General features: G+C 37.8%; 1 protein-coding gene across 2 annotated transcripts; it reads right to left on the bottom strand.

The window, feature by feature from the left end:
- Positions 1-2,802: 2,802 nt before the first annotated feature.
- fybb (FYN binding protein b) lies at positions 2,803-21,341 on the bottom strand. Of its 2 annotated transcripts, XM_012876424.3 has the most exons (19): positions 21,200-21,341; positions 13,723-14,701; positions 10,751-10,880; positions 10,579-10,622; positions 10,281-10,303; positions 8,419-8,480; positions 7,914-8,034; positions 7,649-7,808; positions 7,336-7,453; positions 6,796-6,815; positions 6,597-6,669; positions 6,338-6,424; positions 5,825-5,865; positions 5,472-5,547; positions 5,247-5,346; positions 4,998-5,160; positions 4,129-4,159; positions 4,008-4,042; positions 2,803-3,914 (listed from the first exon to the last, which is right to left on the bottom strand). In XM_012876424.3, exons 1-19 carry the CDS (start codon positions 21,200-21,202, stop codon positions 3,892-3,894), a joined length of 2,289 nt encoding a protein of 762 aa, XP_012731878.2. In that variant the 5' UTR covers positions 21,203-21,341; the 3' UTR covers positions 2,803-3,891. The 2 variants fall into 2 exon arrangements, with proteins under 2 accessions (XP_012731878.2, XP_012731881.2); XM_012876427.3 differs by lacking the exon at positions 6,338-6,424.
- Between the last annotated feature and the right edge of the window lie 916 nt (positions 21,342-22,257).

The following is a 22,257-nucleotide window of genomic DNA, read 5'->3' as shown; positions in this document are numbered from 1 at the left end:
TTTTCCAGGGATTGTGTCCCTGCTAAATGGTAAATGATATTTTAAAGGAGACTCCCTGTTGTTCTCCTTCTCATGAGACAAAAATAAATTCTGACTTTGCGGAAATCTCCTTTCTCTGTCTTGCTAATTAAAGAACGCAATGTGAGGTTTTTTTTTCTTTTCTGGCTACACATGCAAACACTTTAACAATGGATACTACCTGTGTAAAACTTTGAATCATCCTAGTACTGAAGAGTGCTTTATGAATAAACTCGCCTTGCCTTGTCTAAAACAGCAAGAAGAAATTTGAATATAAACATTTGCATTAATACGCTTAAGTCTAAGTTAGTTTGATATACAACATCAAGAATATAATCCGTAATATAAGGCTAGTAGCTCCATTAGGATCATTAGGATCATTTCATGTCTTTAAAATCCCCCGCAGATGAAAAATTGTAAAAGTCTACAAAATAGAAAAATAAAAATATAACTACACTATCAGTCTGAAGCTGACCTCTAATCAACAGATTTAATGCCCACTTACCAAATCTCTGCTTCCCATAGATCACACCGAGCAGCAGGGCAGACCATCTGGCCGTCTGTAATACAATAAAACCGAAACAAATCTGTCCAACCAGTCGCATGGGAGCCACAAAAGGCATTGGAATTTATTTTTACACCACTTGTTAAAAAGACAAAACTGTTTGCTTCATAATTCGTGCTATTTTAAAATAAATAAATAAATAAATGTAACAAGCATTGATCATAAAAAAAGTGTTCAGTAGGTTCCTGATAGAGGTGATAATTATAAATACAAGAACAAATAGATTAACTAAAATATGATCACCATCTATGCCTCAAAGATCTTAAAATTCGCTTTTTAATAACACAGAAGTTATTAAACTAAAAGTTAAATATGGGCAAAAAAAAAAAAGCAAAACAGCTATTAATTTCAGACGAGCCAAAGCAAGCTGAGCAGCAACTAACATCTACAGCATCATAAGGGGTTTTCTTATTTCGTAGACAGTTATTAATATAGATCATGTATTTTAAGATAAATAAAAGAACATAACCAGTTATTTTTTACGGTAATATTAAATATTTCTGAGATTTTACATTTTAAAGATGGAGAAGAAGTAGACAGTTCTGAGCCGTTCATTGTGAGAACCAAAACATTGAGCCGCGTTTCAATGTCACAGCTAGCAAGAATCCGCTAGCATGTTGCTAAAACAACGACTTTCAGAGGTCAGTTCATTGCCTGGTATCCACTCATAAACGGAGTTTTAATTCAATCTATCCAATTTATATTACCAGTATCCCCCCCATGATTAAATAAGTTTTGTTTTTACCTTGATAAGCGGTGACACTGCGACAGGAGGAGCCATGATGTATGCGAGCAGAAGGAGACTTCCGGTTATTACGGAAGTTGCTTTTCAAAGTAACACAAAAGGAAAACAAACTAAGATCTCACCTGGAGGTTTGTAATTTGGATACAATTGAACAGCAAATTATGTACTGGGACAAAAAAAAAAAAAAAAAAAAAAAAAAAAAAAAAAACACACACACACACACACAATTTTTTTTTCTTTTTAAATACGTTGTTGTTAAACTCTACATTATTCTGAAACTCTACATGTATTTAGATATTTTTTACACATGCCTATTTACAGTGCCCGTCAGACGTTAAAACACATTATTCAGGGCTTTAAATTTTTATTTTGAGCTTTTAATCATGAATTTTAACAAATTTTTTTCAGACAACACAGAGACAAACAGGACAAACAACCATTCACGCACACACTCACACCTAAGGAGAATTTAGAGAAGCCAATTAACCCATTACATACATAACATCAACACAATCAACAGTTGTTTGATCAATCTGAATAGTGTCTTGTGTGGTGTCTGTCAAACCTTGTCCTAATTTTCTCTAATGCTGAGTTCAGTATTTTCCAAAAAGCTTAATCTTGGCATTCATCCATTCCAAAACCACTTTTGATTTGTGTTTGGATTTGGAATAATTGCCCCCTTGGATCCTAGTTGAGTCCGATCTTGTGTTTGGTTTGAGTTGAGGTTGATGAATTATGTTTCAGTCTTCTTTCTTCACTTATTAGATCTGTTTTCTGTAAAGCAACAAGACCAATGGCATGGGATCATGCAGCATCTCTATGTTTAACAATTTGTGTTGGTAGCTTGAAGCCTAACTATGATTCTTGCAAACATACTTCTTTTTATTGATGCCAAACTGCTAATTCTGTTTTTCACACTTCACTGTAAAAGCTCAAGTAGGCAATGGAAGGATATGTTTAAAAGCTGAGTCTGTGTCAGGGGGACCAGTCAGTTTCATTTAACTCAGAGCAGTTTTGCTGAGCAAAGCAGACAACTAGCCTGCCAGAATATTAAGGTTGTGGGTGGCTACAAAAAGCCTGAGGTGCAACTTGGTAAAAGACATTTAACCAAACATAAGTAACATGTAATTTTATTTATGAAGATGTATGTATAATCTTAACCATTTGTCGATTAGGGAAAAATCCAATAAACAGTTGTGCATCCCTTCCTTGTTACTAATGATGAGGGTATTTAAGCTTCTGGGTTCCAAGTTACCAACCTTCCCACTGTCATTCTGTCACAAATGTGTGATTTATTTGAACTATAAATCCAAAATAAACACACTGATTCAAGTAGAAGTACCCTGGTCAGATTTATGTTCTAGGACTGTATCAGAATGACTGTTTGTTTATTCATTTTTACTGGATCTGCTCAAGCTGATTATAGCTTCATCAACCAGCGCAAACATTTGAAAATGAAAACATTTCAAATAACTGCAGTCAAGAGACACAAATTCTCCTTTATTCTAAACATAATTATTTTATTCCATGTCTGCAAGGACATCAACTTATTGAAACTGTGCTGCATGTTTCACTTTATTACCTGAATAAAGTGTCTAAGTTAGTAGATACTCTGTGCAACCAGAATTGAACAGGAGACGTCACAACACAGACACAAACAAAGAGAATCAGAAAGTTGAAGCTTGTAGTTCTGTATGTCTGCCACTAGATGGAGTTAAAGTTCCTCTGAAGATAAAACGACTCCCATGAAAGCCATCACAATTTTTGAAGGACTTCGTTCTTAATCTTCCCAGGGAGTCATCGCCATATTCATGGATAACAGTCTAACCCAAGGGTTTATTTTATTTGGCAACCAATGTGCTATCAATTACAACATTTCATCGTGCTTACATTTGGACAAACCCAAAGTGTGAGAATATATATTTTTTAAATGTGCGCTTCGTCATATGTACAGGACATCAAAGCCTATTTGGCACCAAAAACATGAAATTTTATAGAGCATATAATGCATTTACAGGTAGGTATATGAGTAGCAACAAAATGCACAAATAATATATAAATTTACTGACAAAAAAAGAAGTAAAAAGAATGAAGCAAGAAACGCTTGATATTTTTCTTGTATACTGTTTCTGTTTCTATAATAAAGCAAAACTATGAAAGTAAAGGTTTAAAATAAGTGGTGTAGCGTTTCAGATGACAGCTAAAGTAAAAAAAACACAATAAAAAAGTAATAATAATTAAATACTGTTGATCCAACTAATGTTTTGTACTTCACTTCACTTCTGCGTTTATCCTTGTTTATTTTAAGATGCAAAAAAAACAAAAAAAACAAACAAAAAAAAAACATTGGATTGTTCAAATGACTTCAAGATTGCCCTTCTTCCCATATATGGATCTCACATGACTACTATCTTTAACAAAATTGATAAATTAGAATAGGAGGACTAAATGATAAGGCAGCTAACTTACAGCATTTTCCCAAAAGGTACCATCAATGAACATAATAAATAACACAATTAAAAGTGAACATTCTCAGGGTATTCAGGCCAATGCAGGATGGTTCTCAGTCATTATCATAGATGCAGTCTGAAACCAGGAGAAAAAAAAATGAATATAATTTCACATAATTAAATGTCTTAGTAGAAAGCTAATAAATTGATCAGGAATGATTTTACATACCGTCTCCTCCAATGTCGTCATATATTTCCCCATCACTGTGGGTAAAACAAATTGATTAACGCGGGTGGTTTAAGTTAGCCGTCTCATTGTTGGTATGCATGTGAATATTTGCAGTACTTACTCCACTATAAGGCTGGTTGAAACATGACCAACTGTAAAATGGAGATTTCAGAGTTTAGACACGTTTAGAGACAGTTGTGCAAATATTATAAAGACAACAAAGAAAATGAATAATCAACAAAAGGAAGGACATTTTTCTTTCCACCCCAAGATGTCCCCCCCAGATAAAAGCAAATAAGTTAGGATGGTCAACAACAACCCAGGGAGCCTCTGAGGCTGCCATCTCCACTGCCACTGTCCTCAGTAAAGCCAGTTTTACGTCACCGTAAAAGAAGCCCCTACTACAAAATAAAATTTTTTTTTAAAAAAAATTAAGATCAACTAAAATTTCCAGTTACCTTTATGAACAGCCAAAATGCCATCTGGAGAAAGTTTTTGGGGCTTGATGAGACAAAAATCTAGTTATCTGGTCACCATGGCAAGAAGTACGTTCAGAAGAATCAAGGGGAGAGTTTTTTAACTTAACATTGCATGAACTGTCAGTTTTATGCTGATGGGGGATTTTGCTGCCAGTGGTACTGGTGTATAGAGCCATGTAAATAACTACCACCAAATTCTTAACCATTCTCTTGAATCAACAGCTTGACACCTGGACATAATTACGGGTTTCAACAAGCCAATGATCCCAAACAGAAATCAAGCTGGTTTTGGAGTAGATGAAGCAAGGCGACATGAGCATTTGAAAAGCCCTGACCTAAATTATGCAGAAAATTTGTGGACTACGTTTGCAAGCCAGGTCCGTGTCAGGGGAACCAACCAACTTAAATGAAAACGACTATTCAGACAAAGTTCAAGGTCTAAGATAGATTTAACCAAATATTAACTAGCGTGTATGTATGACTTTCACCGGCATTGTGGGTAAATACTCACACTTTCCCTCGTCGCTCCGACAGAGCAGTTTGTCATCCTGACTTTTGCATATGACGTCCAGTTTCTCTCCGGCTTTCACTGGCAGATCTTTCCCGCCCCACTTTTTATTATTGAGTGGAGAGATGATGGTCACTTGGTACAGCACTTTTATCTCCCCTTCATACTGAAACGGAACATAAAATCAGCGTTATTAGCTCCGTAACAAAGTATTTTAATGTGACAAAAACAGTGATTAAATGAGCAACTGACTTTAAACTTTTTCCTGAATTCCTTCTCCTCCTTCTCAAACTTTTTCTGCTTCTTTGGGTCCATGTCTTCTGCTTTGCCCTTGCCTTTCATGCCTGGGAGGCTGAACAGGTAAACGGGTACAAGGAGGAGGATAAGTCATGAATGTCTGGAAGTTAAAATCTAGCTCGAACCTGCTGGAGAAATAGCTAAAAACTATTTTGTCATCAAAAACGGATGTGGTTTTACCTGCTGATGGGGGGAGGGGGAGGTGCAGAGTCAACATCGTCGTAAATCTCCTCATCAATTGGTGCTCCGGGCCGATCTGTGTAGCACAAGTAAAAATTAAAAGTAAAATATAGTTGACATACAGCAAAAATTAGTTTTCCAGTTTGAATAAAATAGAATGAAGGTAGATTCAAATCTGAATGTAGGAAGTAGCTATTAGTCAAATTCAGTAGTGTAGATCGGCAGACACTTCTCATGTTAATAATTAAAAAAGTCTACTCAAACATAATCACCTATCAACAAGCAAGATAGTTAATAATCAGACATAATACCGATCTGTGAGAATGAAGTGAAACTAATGAACTGAGCATCACCTGAATTCCCAGCTGCAGCAAACTGGTCTGGCGCAGGTAGTCTGGCTCAACAGAAATCATATGGTTAAAATGATTGACATGCCACCAGTATCTCCATCCTACGTTTGTCTTAAAGGAGCCAAAATTAAGCGTCTTACATGTACATTGCAACGTGGTTGGTTAGTGCTCATGTTAAAGCTGTTAATGCCTCAGTAGGCCATGCTGTCGTAATCAACTGCATGCAAATTATTCACGGCGATCACCAAAATCACAGATGATAAATCATGCACACCTAAACATCACTGTTAGATTCCATGGGTTAAAAGGGCCACAATCAAACTCCGAGTTAAAACCGTTCAGTCTCATCCGGACCAAAGTGAAGTGGTTGATTTGATGTTGATCTGAGAAGGCGTGTTAAGATTCAAAGTTATTTGTCGGGAGCTTTTAGGCCGCCGGTTATGGCTGAATTGTTACGGATTAACGACAGGCGGGGCAGATAGTCTGTGAGCGGTCTTACTACGGAGCGCATTTTACACTTTAGAGCTGGGAGCGCGTCTGTTTCGGTCAAATATCCGCAGGATGCTGCGGCTCCTCGCCGGTGAGGGCTGGTTTTCAAGAGAACTGCAAATCCACCCAAGAACGGAAAAAAAAAAAAAGATTGGAATTTCCTTTTCTGGTTTAGTTTTATCACTTTCCTGGGTGTCATCTTTCTGTTCAGTGCTCGCTGTTTATGGAAGAAATTCAGAAATGTTATGATGTAAACACTTTCTCAAATTACTAAAGGAAATCCCACCTAACTTCCAGGTTTGGATCAACTACGTCGTCATATATTTCTCCCTCCTCTCCTGGTGGTGGGGGTAGGACGACTACCAGAAAGGAAGCAAAATTAACCACAGTGATTCATAGCAGTAAAAGAACCTCATATTAGGTGGAAAAACATGTAATTTAGTATAAAAAGGAAACATATATTAAAAAGTATTGTAGGATTTTACCTGCTGGTCCTTTGACACCACTGCAGAAAGAGAAAGATATCACAAATAAACATAAAATGCCTATGTGGTTAACTTTAATTCTACAGATGTTTTGGCTTTTCATCTGGTTAAATCGGTCTGCTGGACAGTAGAGTTTGATTATTAACTAATTAAGGGACTTAATCAGAGCAAACAATTTGAAAATTGCGTTTTCAAAGAGCAACACTAACTTAATAATAGCTTTTTGTCATGATTTAGCTGGTAAAAAATTTGCAATCTTTGAAAAAAAACAAAACATTTTTTTAAATCCCAAACATAAAAGAAATACAATAACAATATAAATAATATCATAAATGTAGAAAAATCATATGCTTATCATATTTTGTGCCATTAACATTGGCAAAGTCTAACTGGGTGGGGAAAAGAAAGAAAGAAATTAACTCGTCTAAATTAAACTCAAGTGAAGAAGCATTCCTGGTATAGAGGTTCGCTGTTTCACATGTAATTAAAAAAGGAGAGAACGATGAAAAGTTCAAAAACATGATTCAACATTCGTCTTACCCAATGTCTGGGACCACGTCAATGTCGTCATAGATTTCCGGTTCATATGCTGGCTGAGAAGGACGATTCTTCAAGGAGTTAAAGTCGATCTCCACCGAGGTTGTCTTGACATAACCAACTGCATAAGATCAACGAAACATGGGTCATTTTTGGGTTCCTGGGTTTAAGTCCAGCTTCGGGTTGACGTGACATATAAACATATCATGTGCTAAAAGCCCAAACACAGCAAAGGGGGAAATGATGGGAAAATTGGTGTATATTTATCCAATTTACACTTAGTAAAACAGTTATCTGTGTCAGTTTGCAACCTTACTTGATCCATCCGCTGTCCTTGCCAGCCACTTCCCCTCTGGGTTGCCCTGAACACGGACAATATCCAGTTGTTCTCCCTGCTTCAGAGCCAGCTCCATCTTGCCGCCTTTGCAATCACTCAGAGCTTTGCCTCTCTGAATGACTTCCAGGGATCCGGACAACTAAGAAACACAGACAAACGCGAGGTAGCTGTCAGCTGAAACTTTTCCAGTGACATAGAAATGTGTTCTTTCTACCTTTGAACAGGCTTTGTCATGTTTACTCACTTTAAACTTCTTCCTGGCTTCTTGTTCTTTCTTTTCACGCTCCTTCTGCTCCTTCTTGGCCGCCTCCTGTCGCCTTTTCTCCTCTTTATCATCTTTCTTCTTCTCTTGGATCTTATCTTCCCTTTAGAGACCACAAACATGAGGAAGTTGTCAAAGCACAGAAAACAATGGAGAAAAAATTTTCCATTTGCGATGTATGAACTTCTTTATAACTTATTTTCAAACTTAACATACAATAAGATTAAAGGATTGAAATGTTGCAGAGTCACTACAAGGTAGTTGTTATTCTCCATAACATAACATAAGTTTTTAGAAATTTAGTCAATTACTGAAATAATTGCAGGGAACTGATTCCAGCACCGTTACACTTTAAACTGGTTACAGCCAGCCCAGCTGAATGAAAGGCCAACTATTTAATGTATAATAAAACACAACATGTTGATTATAGATGCAAATTAGCTTAAAAGATCAACAGCCACGTGGTTCTCTTCTATCATTTGCTCACCATCGGTCATCCAGATCTTCATACATTTCTTCATCATCATCCGGATCAGGATCATCCTCCAGCTGGACAGAAGACATGGAGAAATAAAATGTCTTACCTAAAATTTCCTTAGTGGCACTTATTCTTTAAAGCCAATCATTTTAGACACATCACACACACAAATAAATATGTATATATATATATATATATATATATATATATATATATATATATATATATATATATATATATATATATATATATATATATATATACACATTTTTCTGTATTTTGCTTTGTTTATTGTTCCAAAAATGCAACAAAAGACCTTTGTCCAAAAATGTGTTATTATTTAAATGTCTTCAAGAACATCTCAATAAATTAGGATATGATCACAGAATGGATTTCATTAATTCAATTCAAAAACTGAGACTTCACTTCTGTTAGAGTAATTGCACGTGTCAAGTTTTCATTTCTATTTATTTTGGTTACTATGGATAGAAAAAAATAATATTCTCAGAAAATACAATTACTATATCACATTTTTAAAAATGGATAGCAAATGTTCACAAATGTTTTTTCAAGGAAAATAAAATCATGGTTAAGAAAGGCATCTAGGAGTCACTGCCACTTTCCACCACTGGGGGGCCACGCCGGCTATTTACAGAGTTCTGTATCCAAGGGCAATAATGAAAGAAAGAAAAAGTGAGTTGGAAAAAGGTGGACCAGAAACACGGATAGCTAGATTTTTAACTAGTTTAAGCAGCAAAAGGTCATTGCTAAAGAACCCAATAATTCATTGTTCTGAGTCCAAGCATATTAATGGAAAGTTGAGACGAAGGAAAAAGAATACCAGATTGAGGTGGATGAATTAGGATACCTGAAACTAGTAAATCCCATTCAAGAGTTTTAGGGAGCTTTACAAAGTGTACCAAGAGTCTGTGCTTCCAGAGCCACCACATGAAGATGTATCAGCAAGGTTGTCTAAAATTGTACGGTAGCTTAAGTCAAGCCACTCCTGCACCAGGGACGTATTACATGGACCATGGAGAGAAAGGACTGCACAGTTGCTCAGTGGTCCAGAATCAACACTCCATTTGTGTTGGATCAAGGTCCCAGAGCCCAAAATGAGTAATGGAGACCCACAGAATCCAATCCACAGTTAACAGTGATCATTTGGGGATTCCTGTTATCTTTTGGTGTTGGTCTACTGTGCTTTATCAAGTCCAAAGTCAGCGCAGCTGTCTACCAGGCAGCCAGACCACTGCATCCTTCCCACTGCTAACTAGCTTAATGAAAATACTGACTTAGTTTTCCAGGATGACTTGGTGGCTGTCCACAATGCCAACAGTACCATCACCTGCTTTAACGACCATGGATTGGTCAACAAACTCATCTGACCTTAACCCTATAGATAATCTATGGGGTATTGTCAAGAAGAAAAGGAAGCAAAAGATCCAGCCATACGGAATATGGCTGGATCTTAGATACCACTGTTAAAGCAACTTGAGGTTACTTAACACCTCGGCTGATTGCCTCCATGCCACGCTGCATGGATGTGGTAATTTGTGCAAAAGTAGCCCCAGCCAAGTATTGGTTGCATAAAGTGTATAGTAAACTGTATAGTACATGGACATACTTGTCGATAGGCTGATACTTCTGTATTTCAAATCCTTTTCTTTTTGGTTCTGGGAAACTCAATTTTAGATGATCGTTATCTGTAACCCCTAATCATCAAAATGACCAGAAATTAATGAATACAAGTGCAATGAATCCATTTAATAGGAGTTTCACTAGTCAAACTGAATTACTGGAATAAATGAACATTTTTAATCTATTGAGGTCTACTTGTATAAACAAACAAAATAATAATAATGTCTCACCTTTGCCCTTTGACTGGGGTGGCCTGTGAAACAGAAACAACAATACCGGAAATTGAATCTTTTGACAAACTACTTTGACAATGAAAATAAGTGTCTTTGGACTGCTGCAGCAACATTTTATCATCTGTTTCGTCAATACATCAATTAAAAGGAAGTAACAGGAACATGTATCATTATGTAAAATCACCAGCTGGATGAGGGATGAGGTTCAGGATCATATGTTTGTGGTAGATCTGCTTTCACATGTAATTATAACAGTTCAAATGATCATAATTAAGTTATCCATTATTTAACTTACTGAACACAGGAGGGGGAGGAGGAGGTGCATCGTCTGCCTGGTTCCTAGGAAGCACAGTTAGAATTTAGTTGCTGCTCGCTGTACACAAACCCAGATCGTAAACTGTATAAGTACAGTTTGCATCTCAATCACCAACATGTTTTCTTTTTTTTTTTTTTTTTTCTGGACTTACACAGTCACATGTCTTGCAGGCAGAACTGGCGGTAACGTCGGAGGGGGCTGAGTCTGTTGTACATGGTTGGTCTGGCTACTAAGGTTAGGTGCCAAAGGAGTTGGGATGGTTGGTTTCTTAAAACCAGGACCTAACAGAAACAGAAGACACAGCGATATAATCAACTCACTAAAAGTTAGTCAGAGCTCTCCTTTTAACCTTGCCTGCAAGATGAATTCTCACATTATTTTTGCATTCACAAACACATGAGAATCCATCAGGTTTAGATAGGGCAGGACGATAATTCAATAACAATATACAGCGATCGATAGACGTGTATCGATGATAGAAAAAAAGGGTTTATAAAAAGTTCAATAGAAAAACAGTTTTCCTTCGTTTTGCATTCCAGCCATGTAGATTAATATTACATATTCAAAATGTTCACTTCAAAGAGTTATTTTTTATTTTTTTAAATTCTTGCAGTTTTGATAAAAAGTTGGTTGAATAAAGGATTGAGTTTGAATTCAGTGTTCTGTATCTAAAAATAGCTCACTAAGTAACAGCATAAAATGGCCAGGGCCACACTTAAAATACATGTTTTGAATTTGTTAATAATCATCGATATCGATCAATATAATTTCTATTTTATCGATATGCTTTTTTAATATATCGTCCAGCCCTAGGGTTAGACAACTTTGTTATTCATACTGATAAGGAAACTTGACAAAGTTTCCTATATCATTTTCTAAAATTGTATAGAAAAATACACAAATACTCAATAAAACATCTAAGTTAAAGTTTTGTTAAAGGGTTTGTCAAATAAAAATATACATATGCAATAAAAAAAAGAAAAAGATAATTAACCTACATTTAAGAAGCAGGAATAGTAAACATTTTAGCTACTTTTAAGAAAATGCTTGATGGCCTAGCATCTTATTAACATACATATTTTGATTACAGCGTGTAAATGCCAAGTGCAGTGAGAGATATTACAGATACTTTAGTTCCTTTTACAGCCGCAGTTTAACAACTGTGCAGAAGAGCAAATATATAAACACTTCTGCTGTAACTACAGGGTGTATAACTAAGTTTTTATTAATCTGTCATTTCATGATTATGTGACTCAGCCTTTCTGGCAAAGTTTGCCTCAAAATAAATTAAAATGGGGTTTGCAGTCAAAAAGAGAGTTTGGCATGAAACGATCCCTGTTTTCTGGAACTTACTTCCTCATGTGGCGAAACCCGCTCAGCTGTTAACGAGGGGGGAGGAGAAAGGAGAAACTGGATGGGGAACTTGGCTGGGTCAAATTGAGGAACCAAGTGCGTTTGTCGAACTTCAGCCTGTTATCTGAAGCTTTTGAACACAGCAGCATTTATAAAACACGAGCAGGTTTTAGACAAACTCTGACAAGTCTAAAATAAGGTTCTGTATTAAGACATCGGTAGATAAAAGATCACTATAGCTAGAATAAGTTGTCTACAACATTGATGTTTTGGCATTGCCTTCATGTTAATCTAAACTTAACTTCCCTGCAGACTTATTTACGAATTGCACTAAAGCCACACGGACCTGTGAAGCAATAACTGTTTGCATTTCTGCCGTGAAAAAAAAAAAAAAAAAACTTCACAAAACAGCTTCATACGTCTTGTGCTATACGGGAAATGTCTTTGAGACCTTCACATCTTTCCAGTTGCGAGGCATGCAAACCTTCAACACGTACTTTTTCTTCCTGTTACCACTTGGTAAATTTAAACTTTATGTAAATCCCCCGCTCAGACCGCCTTATTCGATGTGAACGCTCCATGACATAGCCAAATTCATGAATGTTCATGAAATAGCAAAATTCTTTGACAAATACCAAAAATATCTTGCCCCAGAGAAAACATTAAAGGATTATCATCCGTGGGACTTGCCATGTGTCTCTGTCTAAGGCTAATGATGATTGTTTTCATCATTAGAAACAGATCTAGGTTTCTTTTTATCAAATATTCTGTTTAAGTGTGGACGGAATGTGTAAATGCTCCAAAAAAATAAACAAAAATTCAGCATTTTGGAAGTATTTCTGTTAGTACTGACAGTCAGAGTGTTTTTCCTATTTCATTTTCGGGGTGAAATCTGGTTACTTGTTGTGGCTGCCTTGCAGCAGGCAGGTTATGAGTTTGAACCCTGGCCTGGAGCTTTTCTGGAGTTTACATGTACTACCCCGTACACGTGTGTGTTTTTTTTTGTTTGTTTTTTCATGTAAGCCAAAATTAAGCTATGCAACTTTAAGTGGCTTTAGTCAATAGACAGATGGTTGGATTGTTTTTTTTGTGCACAGTCTTTGTGTTTAAATTACGTAGTTGGAGAGTACAGCTTTTATTCGGGGGTAAATAAATAAACAAATAAAACTCAAAAATATCGAATGGTTTCTCACTACAAACAGTATTTTCTGTACATCATTTATCACCAAATTAGACTTTAACGCATGCGTAGCTGCTGCTATCACATCTGCTTTGTCAGAATCCACAATTTCATATTTGATAGAAGAACAGCAAGAAGTGCATGGACCAGGTAAACATCTTGTGGCTTCTCGTGATGTCTGCTCCTTACGTTTTTAGTTTGATGCCGTGATTGGCTAAAACCATCCTTTGGTAGGCGGGCACTGGGTGTCGCTTCCCCAAACAGATTCAATGGGAGCAGTCCCAGATTGATAATGCGCAGAACGTGGAGTGCTACACATTATCAATCTGGCTGGCCGGGTTAGGAAATCACCTCAATAAGGTAAGTAGTTGAGATTTAACAGGCTACTTAGAGGATGGAAGCAAAAAGTAAGGACTGAAACGTTCCTCTGCATCTAAATAAAGTTTTCTTATCTTGACAAGGATCATCAAAGTATGGCCTCACACCTCAGGAGCTAAGATATTGCTTCCTGAACTCAAGGATACTAAATAGTAGTTTCCTTAACAGCGTTTCTGTGGTTACAAAGAAAATCACCTTCTACTCCAACTTACCGTCATCTGGGGCCTCTGCGGCTCTTTTAATGCTCTCTAGGTCTACTTTGGGTGGCCGATTTGGTTTAGCAGGAGGGGGACCCAAAGCTAAACTGTTGGGGAGAGGGTTGCGTTTTAGGCCTGGAGGAAGGTCCCCGTCGATGCCGTCAGTCTGGCCAGGACCCTTCGGCTTCCTTAGGCTCGGCTTTTTGTTGGCTGGAGGTTTCGGGGGAGCGGCAGAGTTAACTGCGTTGAAGGACGGTTTGTTGGCCCCGCCGCTCTCTCCCTGCTCAGATGGGTCCTTGTCCTTGTTGAACAAACTCTGAGCATTCTTGAAGTTGGTTGGGGGCTTCGGAGCGGTGTTTTGTTGAGGCGACGCCTTGTTCACCGTGTCCGTCTTTGTTTCTGCCTGTTCTTCGTTCTGCTGCCACATTCTGAGAACGCTGCTGGGCGGCTTTTGATGCGAGGCGGGTGCTTTGGTTGGCGTTGTGTTTGGTGCAGCGCCTCCTCCACTGTCTTCTTTCACCCAGCTGGGTTTGGAGTTAAGCGCTCCAGGGGGCTTCGGAAACACAGGCTTGGTTTCTGGCACGGTGGGGTTGAGTGAAGGTTTGTTAAAAGGAAGGTTCTGCGTTGGTCCTTTAGCTTCAGCAGCCTGTGCGATAGGTGACCTTTGTATTTTATTTAGAACCGGAGGTTTGCTGGAGGACGGGCTATCCAGGGAGTTGGCAAACTTGCCTGCCAAAGCCTTAGTTTTGTTTGGTTCATGTGCATCTGAGTCACTTCTTGTGGATGGTGTGCTCTTCAGAAAAGGTGGCTTTGAGGGGGTGTTTATCGCACCGCCTGAGAGGCTCTCCAGAATAGGTTTCTTTTGCATGGTCGGGCCAGAGGAGAGCGTGGGCTGCAAGGCCGGTTTGGGACGTCCAACTGGAGTGGAGTCGTCAATGCTTGCTCCGTTTGTTTGGAAGCGAGCCATGATAGCTTTCACATCAGCCTTGTTTGCCTGAAAAAAAGAAAATGAGAAATCAGAGCAAGGTATGTTTGGAATGTACCGTGTCATTCACATGTAAAATATAAATAGTACATGCATTCTACACATTTTAGTGGTTGTCTGACAGCCAAAAACACTCACATCAAATTAACAAGACTTGAACATTAAAGTTTGTAGCTGCTCTCCAGCCTGTCTGACTTAGCGTGAGCTATTTTCTAAAGAGGAACTGACTATTCTTTCTTTATGGGCAACGCTGCTGCAGACATGTCCCTGAAATGTTGCAGCTGTAATTGCAGCCACAAATGGTTCCGTAACCTGTCATTACTCAATTAATTAATAATTCACTTGTGCAGCCTTTTTCACATCCACAATATTGGTGACCGTAGTGCTTAACAAATAAATATATAAAACAACACACAGGAAAATAAAGGGAAAACTTAAATAAAAACATATTAAAAACGAACGTAGACCAAACAAAATAGACAAAATTTCAGACAAATTTTTAAGTAATAAAAGCTTGCCTGAATAAAAACATCTTGAGCTCTGATTTTAAAAAGAACAAGTTCAGTTATATATAGTAGTTCATTTGCAGGGGAATTTTGACTTCACAAATTTCTGACGTGGCCGATTCGCACGACATTAAAAACACAGTGAATCTACACAATTATTACAAATTGCATGTGGTCCTTAGGTAAAAGTAATCCTGTCAGAATAGGGCTATAGATCAAAGGTCTAGTGGAAGCTGATTCCAGAGTCGAGGTGCGGCCACAGAACAAGCTTGGTCACCCCAACGTTCATACTTTGTCCATTGAAACGTGAGTAAATGTTGACTACCTGACCTCAAGGATCTGGTAAAAATAGAAAAAAATCAAAAACTAAGGTAAATAAGCCAAATTCAGTGAAAATAATACAGGTTTAATATGTTCCCATCTGGGAGTGTGAGTTGGAGCCGACTAAGGGATGACTGGAACACACCAACATAAAGAGCGTTGCAATAGTCGATTCTGTAACTGTTGAAAGCATAAACAGCCTTTCTTCAGGTCACAATGCTTAAAAACAGGTTTGACCTTAGAAGGCATAGACGATAAAAACCAAATGAACTACAGAGACTTGCGTGCATCCCACACTTTGCAGATTTTTAATTTAAAAAAAATTAAAGCCATGTTTCACTGTCCACCCACTTCACAATTCTGCACTACTTTATCATTACAAAATACTTAGATTATAAAATCAATATAAAATCCAAATAAGATCCATTAGGGTTTGTGGTGGGACTGTAGAAAAAATGTGGAAAACGTCAGGGGGTATAAATACCTCTGCAAGGCCATTTGAAAATTAAACTATAATTAGATTCGACTTTAACTGACATTAGATGCATTAAAGTTTGGCTTTGCTTTAACATTTACAAAAACTGACAAAAATAGAAACCAAAACTGCTGGTCAGAGAAAAAAGGGAATAACACAATGTGCAGACACACACTGACAGATTAAAGTTCAAAAAGGAACAGAAAGTTGCAAAACTAAAAAAAAAAACTAAAAAAAAAAAAAAAAAACACGCCCTATTTCCTCCCAATCCCATAATAAACTACTTTAAACATTGGCTTTTGTGGGGTTTTTTTCTCTTATTTGTTCCATCAGGCAGTTTCTTTCTTCTGCATTCCTACTGTTACACCAGATTCACAACATGTTCGCAAAGATCTGTGGCACAGGGCCCTGATGTTTGTTCAACGCTACAGCTTTAAACATGTGGTTCAAACATGTACAAATGTCAGTGGAGGAAAGAAAGCACAGGAGGCAGCTGCTTGTATAGCAGCCTGAAATAGGGTGTGAATGTCTCTCTCATTTCACACATTTAAGGATGTTGACTTTAAAAACTTTATTGACAGTGACAAGCTCACAGTACCAGTGCTGCAGATGTGATGCATGTCCCATCATCTCAGAGGTTATTTTTGATCAGAAATGTTTGATACAATTTGCACATACAAAAAGGTATTTAGTATTCCCTAAAGTTTTTTTTTGCTTTTGAGTTCATTGTTTTCTTTCATGTGGGAACTGTGACACGTTCAGTAATAAAGCAAATAATAGTAGAAGGTGACTATAAAAAAGTCATTTTTTAAATATGCAAGTAGCAGATGAATAAAGTTATACTTTTGTGCTTAAAAACCTCCCCACCGAAAGTAGGGTTATGCAATTATTTCATTCTGAACTTTGCATTGTCTTGCAAAAGCATTTTTACCCCCCAACCTTTCCCACACTTGTCAGATCATAACCACAAACTTCAAAGTATGTTACACAGGTTTTGTGTGACAGACTAAAACAAAGTGGAGCCAAACTTTGAGTTTCTTGCGAGTTAAATTTTCACACAACAATTAAACAATTAACGTAACAAAGCATGCACAGCATTTCAAGGGGTATGAATGCTTTTGTAAGGCATCTTGGACGATAGAAGAACAAGCCACTGCTGGCCGATTGGTCTTGACTAAAACAGGTCTTCATTGCAGGTTTCTCAAACCACAGTTTGCACCAACTTCCTGTCCTGTCTTCTCTAAGAACACAGCTAGTTATAAACTATTGTAGATGGGCAAAAAAAAAAAAAAAAAGAGAAGAAAAGAAAGAAAGACAGAATTGTCTTTTCAGTTTCAGATTATAAAAAGACGTGGATGGATCTGAGCGATGAGGTCAGATAGACCCTGGCGGGATGACTCTTGCATTGTTGCTCCTAAAATGCTTTTTTTCTGTCTTTACAGTGAACATAATCCTGAAGAAGGGGCCATTATCGTCTTTTGGTTAAAAAAAAAAAAAAAGCGGTTATTTTTCAGGTGCACTAGAATGACACAAACTGTCAGTTTGTCCTATGTATGTCCAACAGAGTGCAGACAGAGAACGGCCACCCTATAGGGTGTATGCAAACTAGGATTAAAAGTTGACAGCTCCAGGATCAGTTGCATGGCTGTGCCTGCGTAATTTTTAAATAGACCGAGCAGTAGCAGCAGAGGCCGCACCTATTTTAATGAGGCTTGTTTGACTGGAGCCAGAGTCACCGAACCAGGAAGTAGAGATAAGAGAACGGGGACACAGAATTGCTTTTAATCCAGCTGTAGCGCAACGAAAAACACGGAAAGCTGCACAGTGTACACCGTCAGGCTTGATGGAAGGTCAGAGCATTGTTAACATCAGGTGGAATACTGGAGATTTACATCTAAAATCTATGCATAAATATTACTGTCTGTGAGGGTTCTCTTTAACCAACCCTTTTTCAGGAAAAACAGACATGCTCTCACAGGTGTTGTGTTTGACCTAAAGGAATAGTATTTTAACTTCGACAAGGTTCTCACGCCCCCCCCCCCCCCACCACCAAAAAAAAAAAATATTTTTTAATATAAACTAAGATAAACTCAAACAATGATTGAATTAAAGTTGTTGTTTTTTTTACATACATAAAATTATCCATTTTGGGTGCCGCAGTGATGCAGGTGTAGGTAGAGCAATCGAGCCATGTCCAGAGGCTGCAACCCTTCTCTATATACACCATTTACTATCAGTTTACTGTCAGGTAAAGACCACTAGTGTCCAGAAATCGTGATAATAGGTAATCACAAATATCAAAACAGTATTATAGACTAATTATTAAAACAAAATATCTTTCTGCCAGCCTAAATTATTCATACACTTCTTGATCTTCTACTGTTTCTCTGCTCCTGTAAATCTGGATAAAATTGTAGCCTACTATAGATTTGAAACCGTAACTACAGGTTACAAGGAGGATTTTGTTATCCTGTTAACGTGGTACATGGTTGTCAGCCAGCTCCATTTCATCTTAGATTATGACTCTGGTTTAGTGCTAGAGGGTTAGACAGCCATCATAAAACATTCAAGTTTCAAGTGATCCATGTTGCTGTTGTCTTGCTACGAGGCAGGGGCTGGTTACCCGTATCAAGGAGGCTAAGGATTTAAAAGCCACATGTGCAAAACTGCTCTAATTTTCCACCATACACTTCCTTCTATAGTCCTTCTAATGAGATGCCTCAGAAAATGACAAGATTTGTCTTTGGCTCTATAAAGCACACATCAGCAAAGAGCTCCCCCTTCCCCACATGTTTCTGCTCACTGCCATTCAATTGGCTAAGAGAAGTTAACTACCCCTATCCCCTTGCTTTCAAAAATAATTTACTCAGCTTTTCTGGAATGTTTCTGATTGCAAACAATATGGAGAGCCAGAGAGGAAACTAAAGATAATGTTTTCACGCTACTGTCGGCAATCTACAAGCAGCATGTTGCTTAAGCAGCTTTTGGTGTGCTACCTGAGCAGATAGCCTGACTAATTCACCAGCGAATTTCGGCCTTTTAAACCCACTTATATACAAGGTACAGAAAAATAAATGTAAAGTTTATAAATGATTGTTTCACAAATTTCGATGAATCCAAAATACATAAGTATTTACTTCTGGTTATGATGCCAATGTTGTCAGGAAAGGATTCTGCACCAATAAGAATAGAAGGTTAAAGTCACGTGAGACAGAGCTTGGGCGTTGCCAGATCTTAATAGTTTTGTGATAGCGTTGAGAAATGACTTCTTCTCCGCGTTACATTTCTCAGATTCAAGCGGACCAACAAAGAAGCAAACGAGGGTGAACATCGGTCAAGCTTTTGAGGGTTGGCGCCGACTTACGGAAGCAACAGGGCTCAAATGCTACAAGGAGGTTGTCGCTTTCCTTCCGGTAAAGTAAGCTAAATGGACCTGGCAACCGGCTGGCAAACAGTACTGCCGTCTGAAAGATGGAACAAGAGCGGGCAAGCGTGTGTGCAACACCTACTGGCCGGGAGGAGATAAACTTGTAGCTATCTCCTTTAATCTACTAAGAAGTAAATGGTGATATGTTAACATAGTCTGTACTTAAAAACCCTTGAAATGTAAATAACAAAATAATAACAAACACAACTGTAATAATATAAATATTATAATATCAGGACTAACTCTTGTTTTTCATGTTTTAAATAAAAACGGAAGTTTTGTCTGTGACTTTGAGTTTTGCTTCATAATTATCTGTAATTCTGTATTTTGTGCCCGCCTGTCACCCATAAATAATTGGGTGTGTGCATCTCAAGTTTCAGGGTCAACATTACTTCTCTTTCAGTCTCTGCCAGTAACATCTCTCAGTGCTGGCTTATTAAAGCGTCTTTAGAACAGGCATGAAACATGGCTGATTATTAAAAAAAAAAGGGGAGGGGCGAAAAAAAAGAGGAAAGTGTCCCCTCAATACTTCTGTTTCTTCACCACAGACATCTATAAATTTCTTAATGTATTCCGTGCTAAACTGTTGCACATGCCGCTTCTCTAAAAATGTGTAAGCTGCAGTTGCAATTTTGTAAGAAACCTGAGAGTTTTGTGACATCCTGGAAACCCCGCCCATTGTGCACAGCGACAGTCCACAGCAACTAAAAGAATATTACATGCATCACTGCATTGATTATAGATATATGTGTGTCGATTAGACTGGCATACTGGTATAGTTGTGCTTGGTTTTTGACATTGGCAAAATGGCACAGGCTCTTGGAGTAGTTGGTTGTCGCTTGCCCCCTTCTAGTGTTTTTTAAATAGCTTTTTCTGATTTTAACTCAATTAAGGATGGAGGATTGTGGGAGGATTTTGCACAACATCATGGCTAGCTAATGATGCCAAAGACGGCATTTGATTCAAGATTCCGTTTGTAATACTTTTTTGGGCATCTGGGCCAATTTATATTAAGCCCTGCGTGAAAACTACAATGTACTGCCTTGTCACATCTGGTCGAAGTTAATCTACACTGAAAACACTTTTTTTTTTTAAACGGTGTTTTGTGAAACCTACTATAAATTTCTTTAGTAAAAATAAAAATATATTGTGGGAGTGCAAGGAGAGGATTGCACTGCAGCACTCCTATAGGACATACCATGATAATCCAATTAGATGGTCTGTGTGGGAAAAATTACATTTTAGGAACTACTAATAACCCAGTCACTTATAGAAGCTGAGAAGACTTTGGAATACTATATGGATTTTACATGTCTTCGTTCTCTGATGACACAAATAAAAAATGCTCTTTCGGTAAATGTTCCGGTAAAAAGGACCACTGATCTCTTGAAAAACAATCTGTAGTGGTCTTTTCTTTTTTTACATAGTCAAGAAAACTGCAGGTCAAAGGGTTACCAAGCAGACAAAAATCTCAAACCTTTAGCTTCAACTGAAAGCTATTCTCCTTTTACGTACAAAAGTATCAAATGCTAATTTAAATTGGGATAATCTGTAGTCCCAAATATGTTGATGCCAAGGATATATATTCAAAAGGAAACCCCTTTTCACTGTAGTTGTATTTGTGGTTTTTAAAAAAAAAAAAAAAAGTTAACTAAGGTCCAACTCATTTGGACCATGACTAATAAAGTCTTAAATGTCAAATGACCCCTTATCAAAACATACCAAGCTCCACCAGAGAAAAAAAAGACATGTTTGGTCAAGGTTGAATTCGTACTCACCATCTTCGCAACGACAGTCCCAGACAGCTCAGCTCAGTTGAAGTCAGTGGACAAGAGCGCTTGTTCAGCGTCTCTCTGCGGGGGTTCTGTTGCTGTCGAGGAGAAACAAAGGCACCGAAGTGCTGAGAGATACTGAGCAACAAACAGAGAGGAACAAACTGTGTGACACTGTTTTTTTTTTTTTTTTCTCCTCTGTGGGTGGACTCAAACTCTGGTCGTGACATAAGCATTTGTCTACAACTGACTACTTCCTCTGTAAGTAGTACATGTGTGCTTTGTGAAAATGTGAGTGTCACAGACTCGCTGTTATCTTTGGGGTTTGATCTGTTGGATTTGCCTATCTGTGGCAAACTCCCTGCAGTTTCCCCTCTGTGCATTGTAACGAATGTTCACTCAGTCAATGATAGGTAAATAACCAAACAAAACAAAAATAGACTTCAGTTAAATCAAACACGCAAGACAACCAAAATACTGTATCCCTGGCAACCACATTGAACGTCGCAAACATGATCGTCTAATTTGGTAACAAGAATGACTCAATCGTCTTTAGTGGACAAAGAAATACACGTTGTTATTAAGCATTTCCTGACACAAAGGTGTTTTTTTTTTTAGCTCGAGGATGTAATGACCCAACCATACCTGGTAGACCAGGGCTGCAACATGCACGAGATGAAATGCATATGGCCTCCTTGTGGTGGCTGATGGGAAGCCAGACTTAAGAGAATTTACATAAACAAAAAATAAAGCTCAGGCTAATTTTATTTATTTATTACTTTTTTTAAAAGTACATATGCAATGAAATGTTGGGAACTATACCACTGTCAAAGAGGAGGGCAAAAATAACAATGTAGCACAGCTAGCTGCCGCAGGAACTAGAAAAGTAATGGTTTAAACTCGCTTGAGCAATTACTTTAAAAATAATCACATGTAAGTAAACAGATATTTATTTTCTTCCTATCAGCTTTTTCCCTGCAGTTGTTACATTTGCTTTCTGTTGTCATGTGGGCAATAGTGAATATCCCAAGGAAGACAGATTTATATAGGAAGGCTTTTCCCAC

This window comes from Fundulus heteroclitus, unplaced genomic scaffold (genome assembly GCF_011125445.2).
Source record: "Fundulus heteroclitus isolate FHET01 unplaced genomic scaffold, MU-UCD_Fhet_4.1 scaffold_70, whole genome shotgun sequence".
Classification (NCBI taxonomy): Eukaryota; Metazoa; Chordata; class Actinopteri; order Cyprinodontiformes; family Fundulidae; genus Fundulus; species Fundulus heteroclitus.
This window is presented reverse-complemented; position numbering and strand designations above follow the sequence as displayed.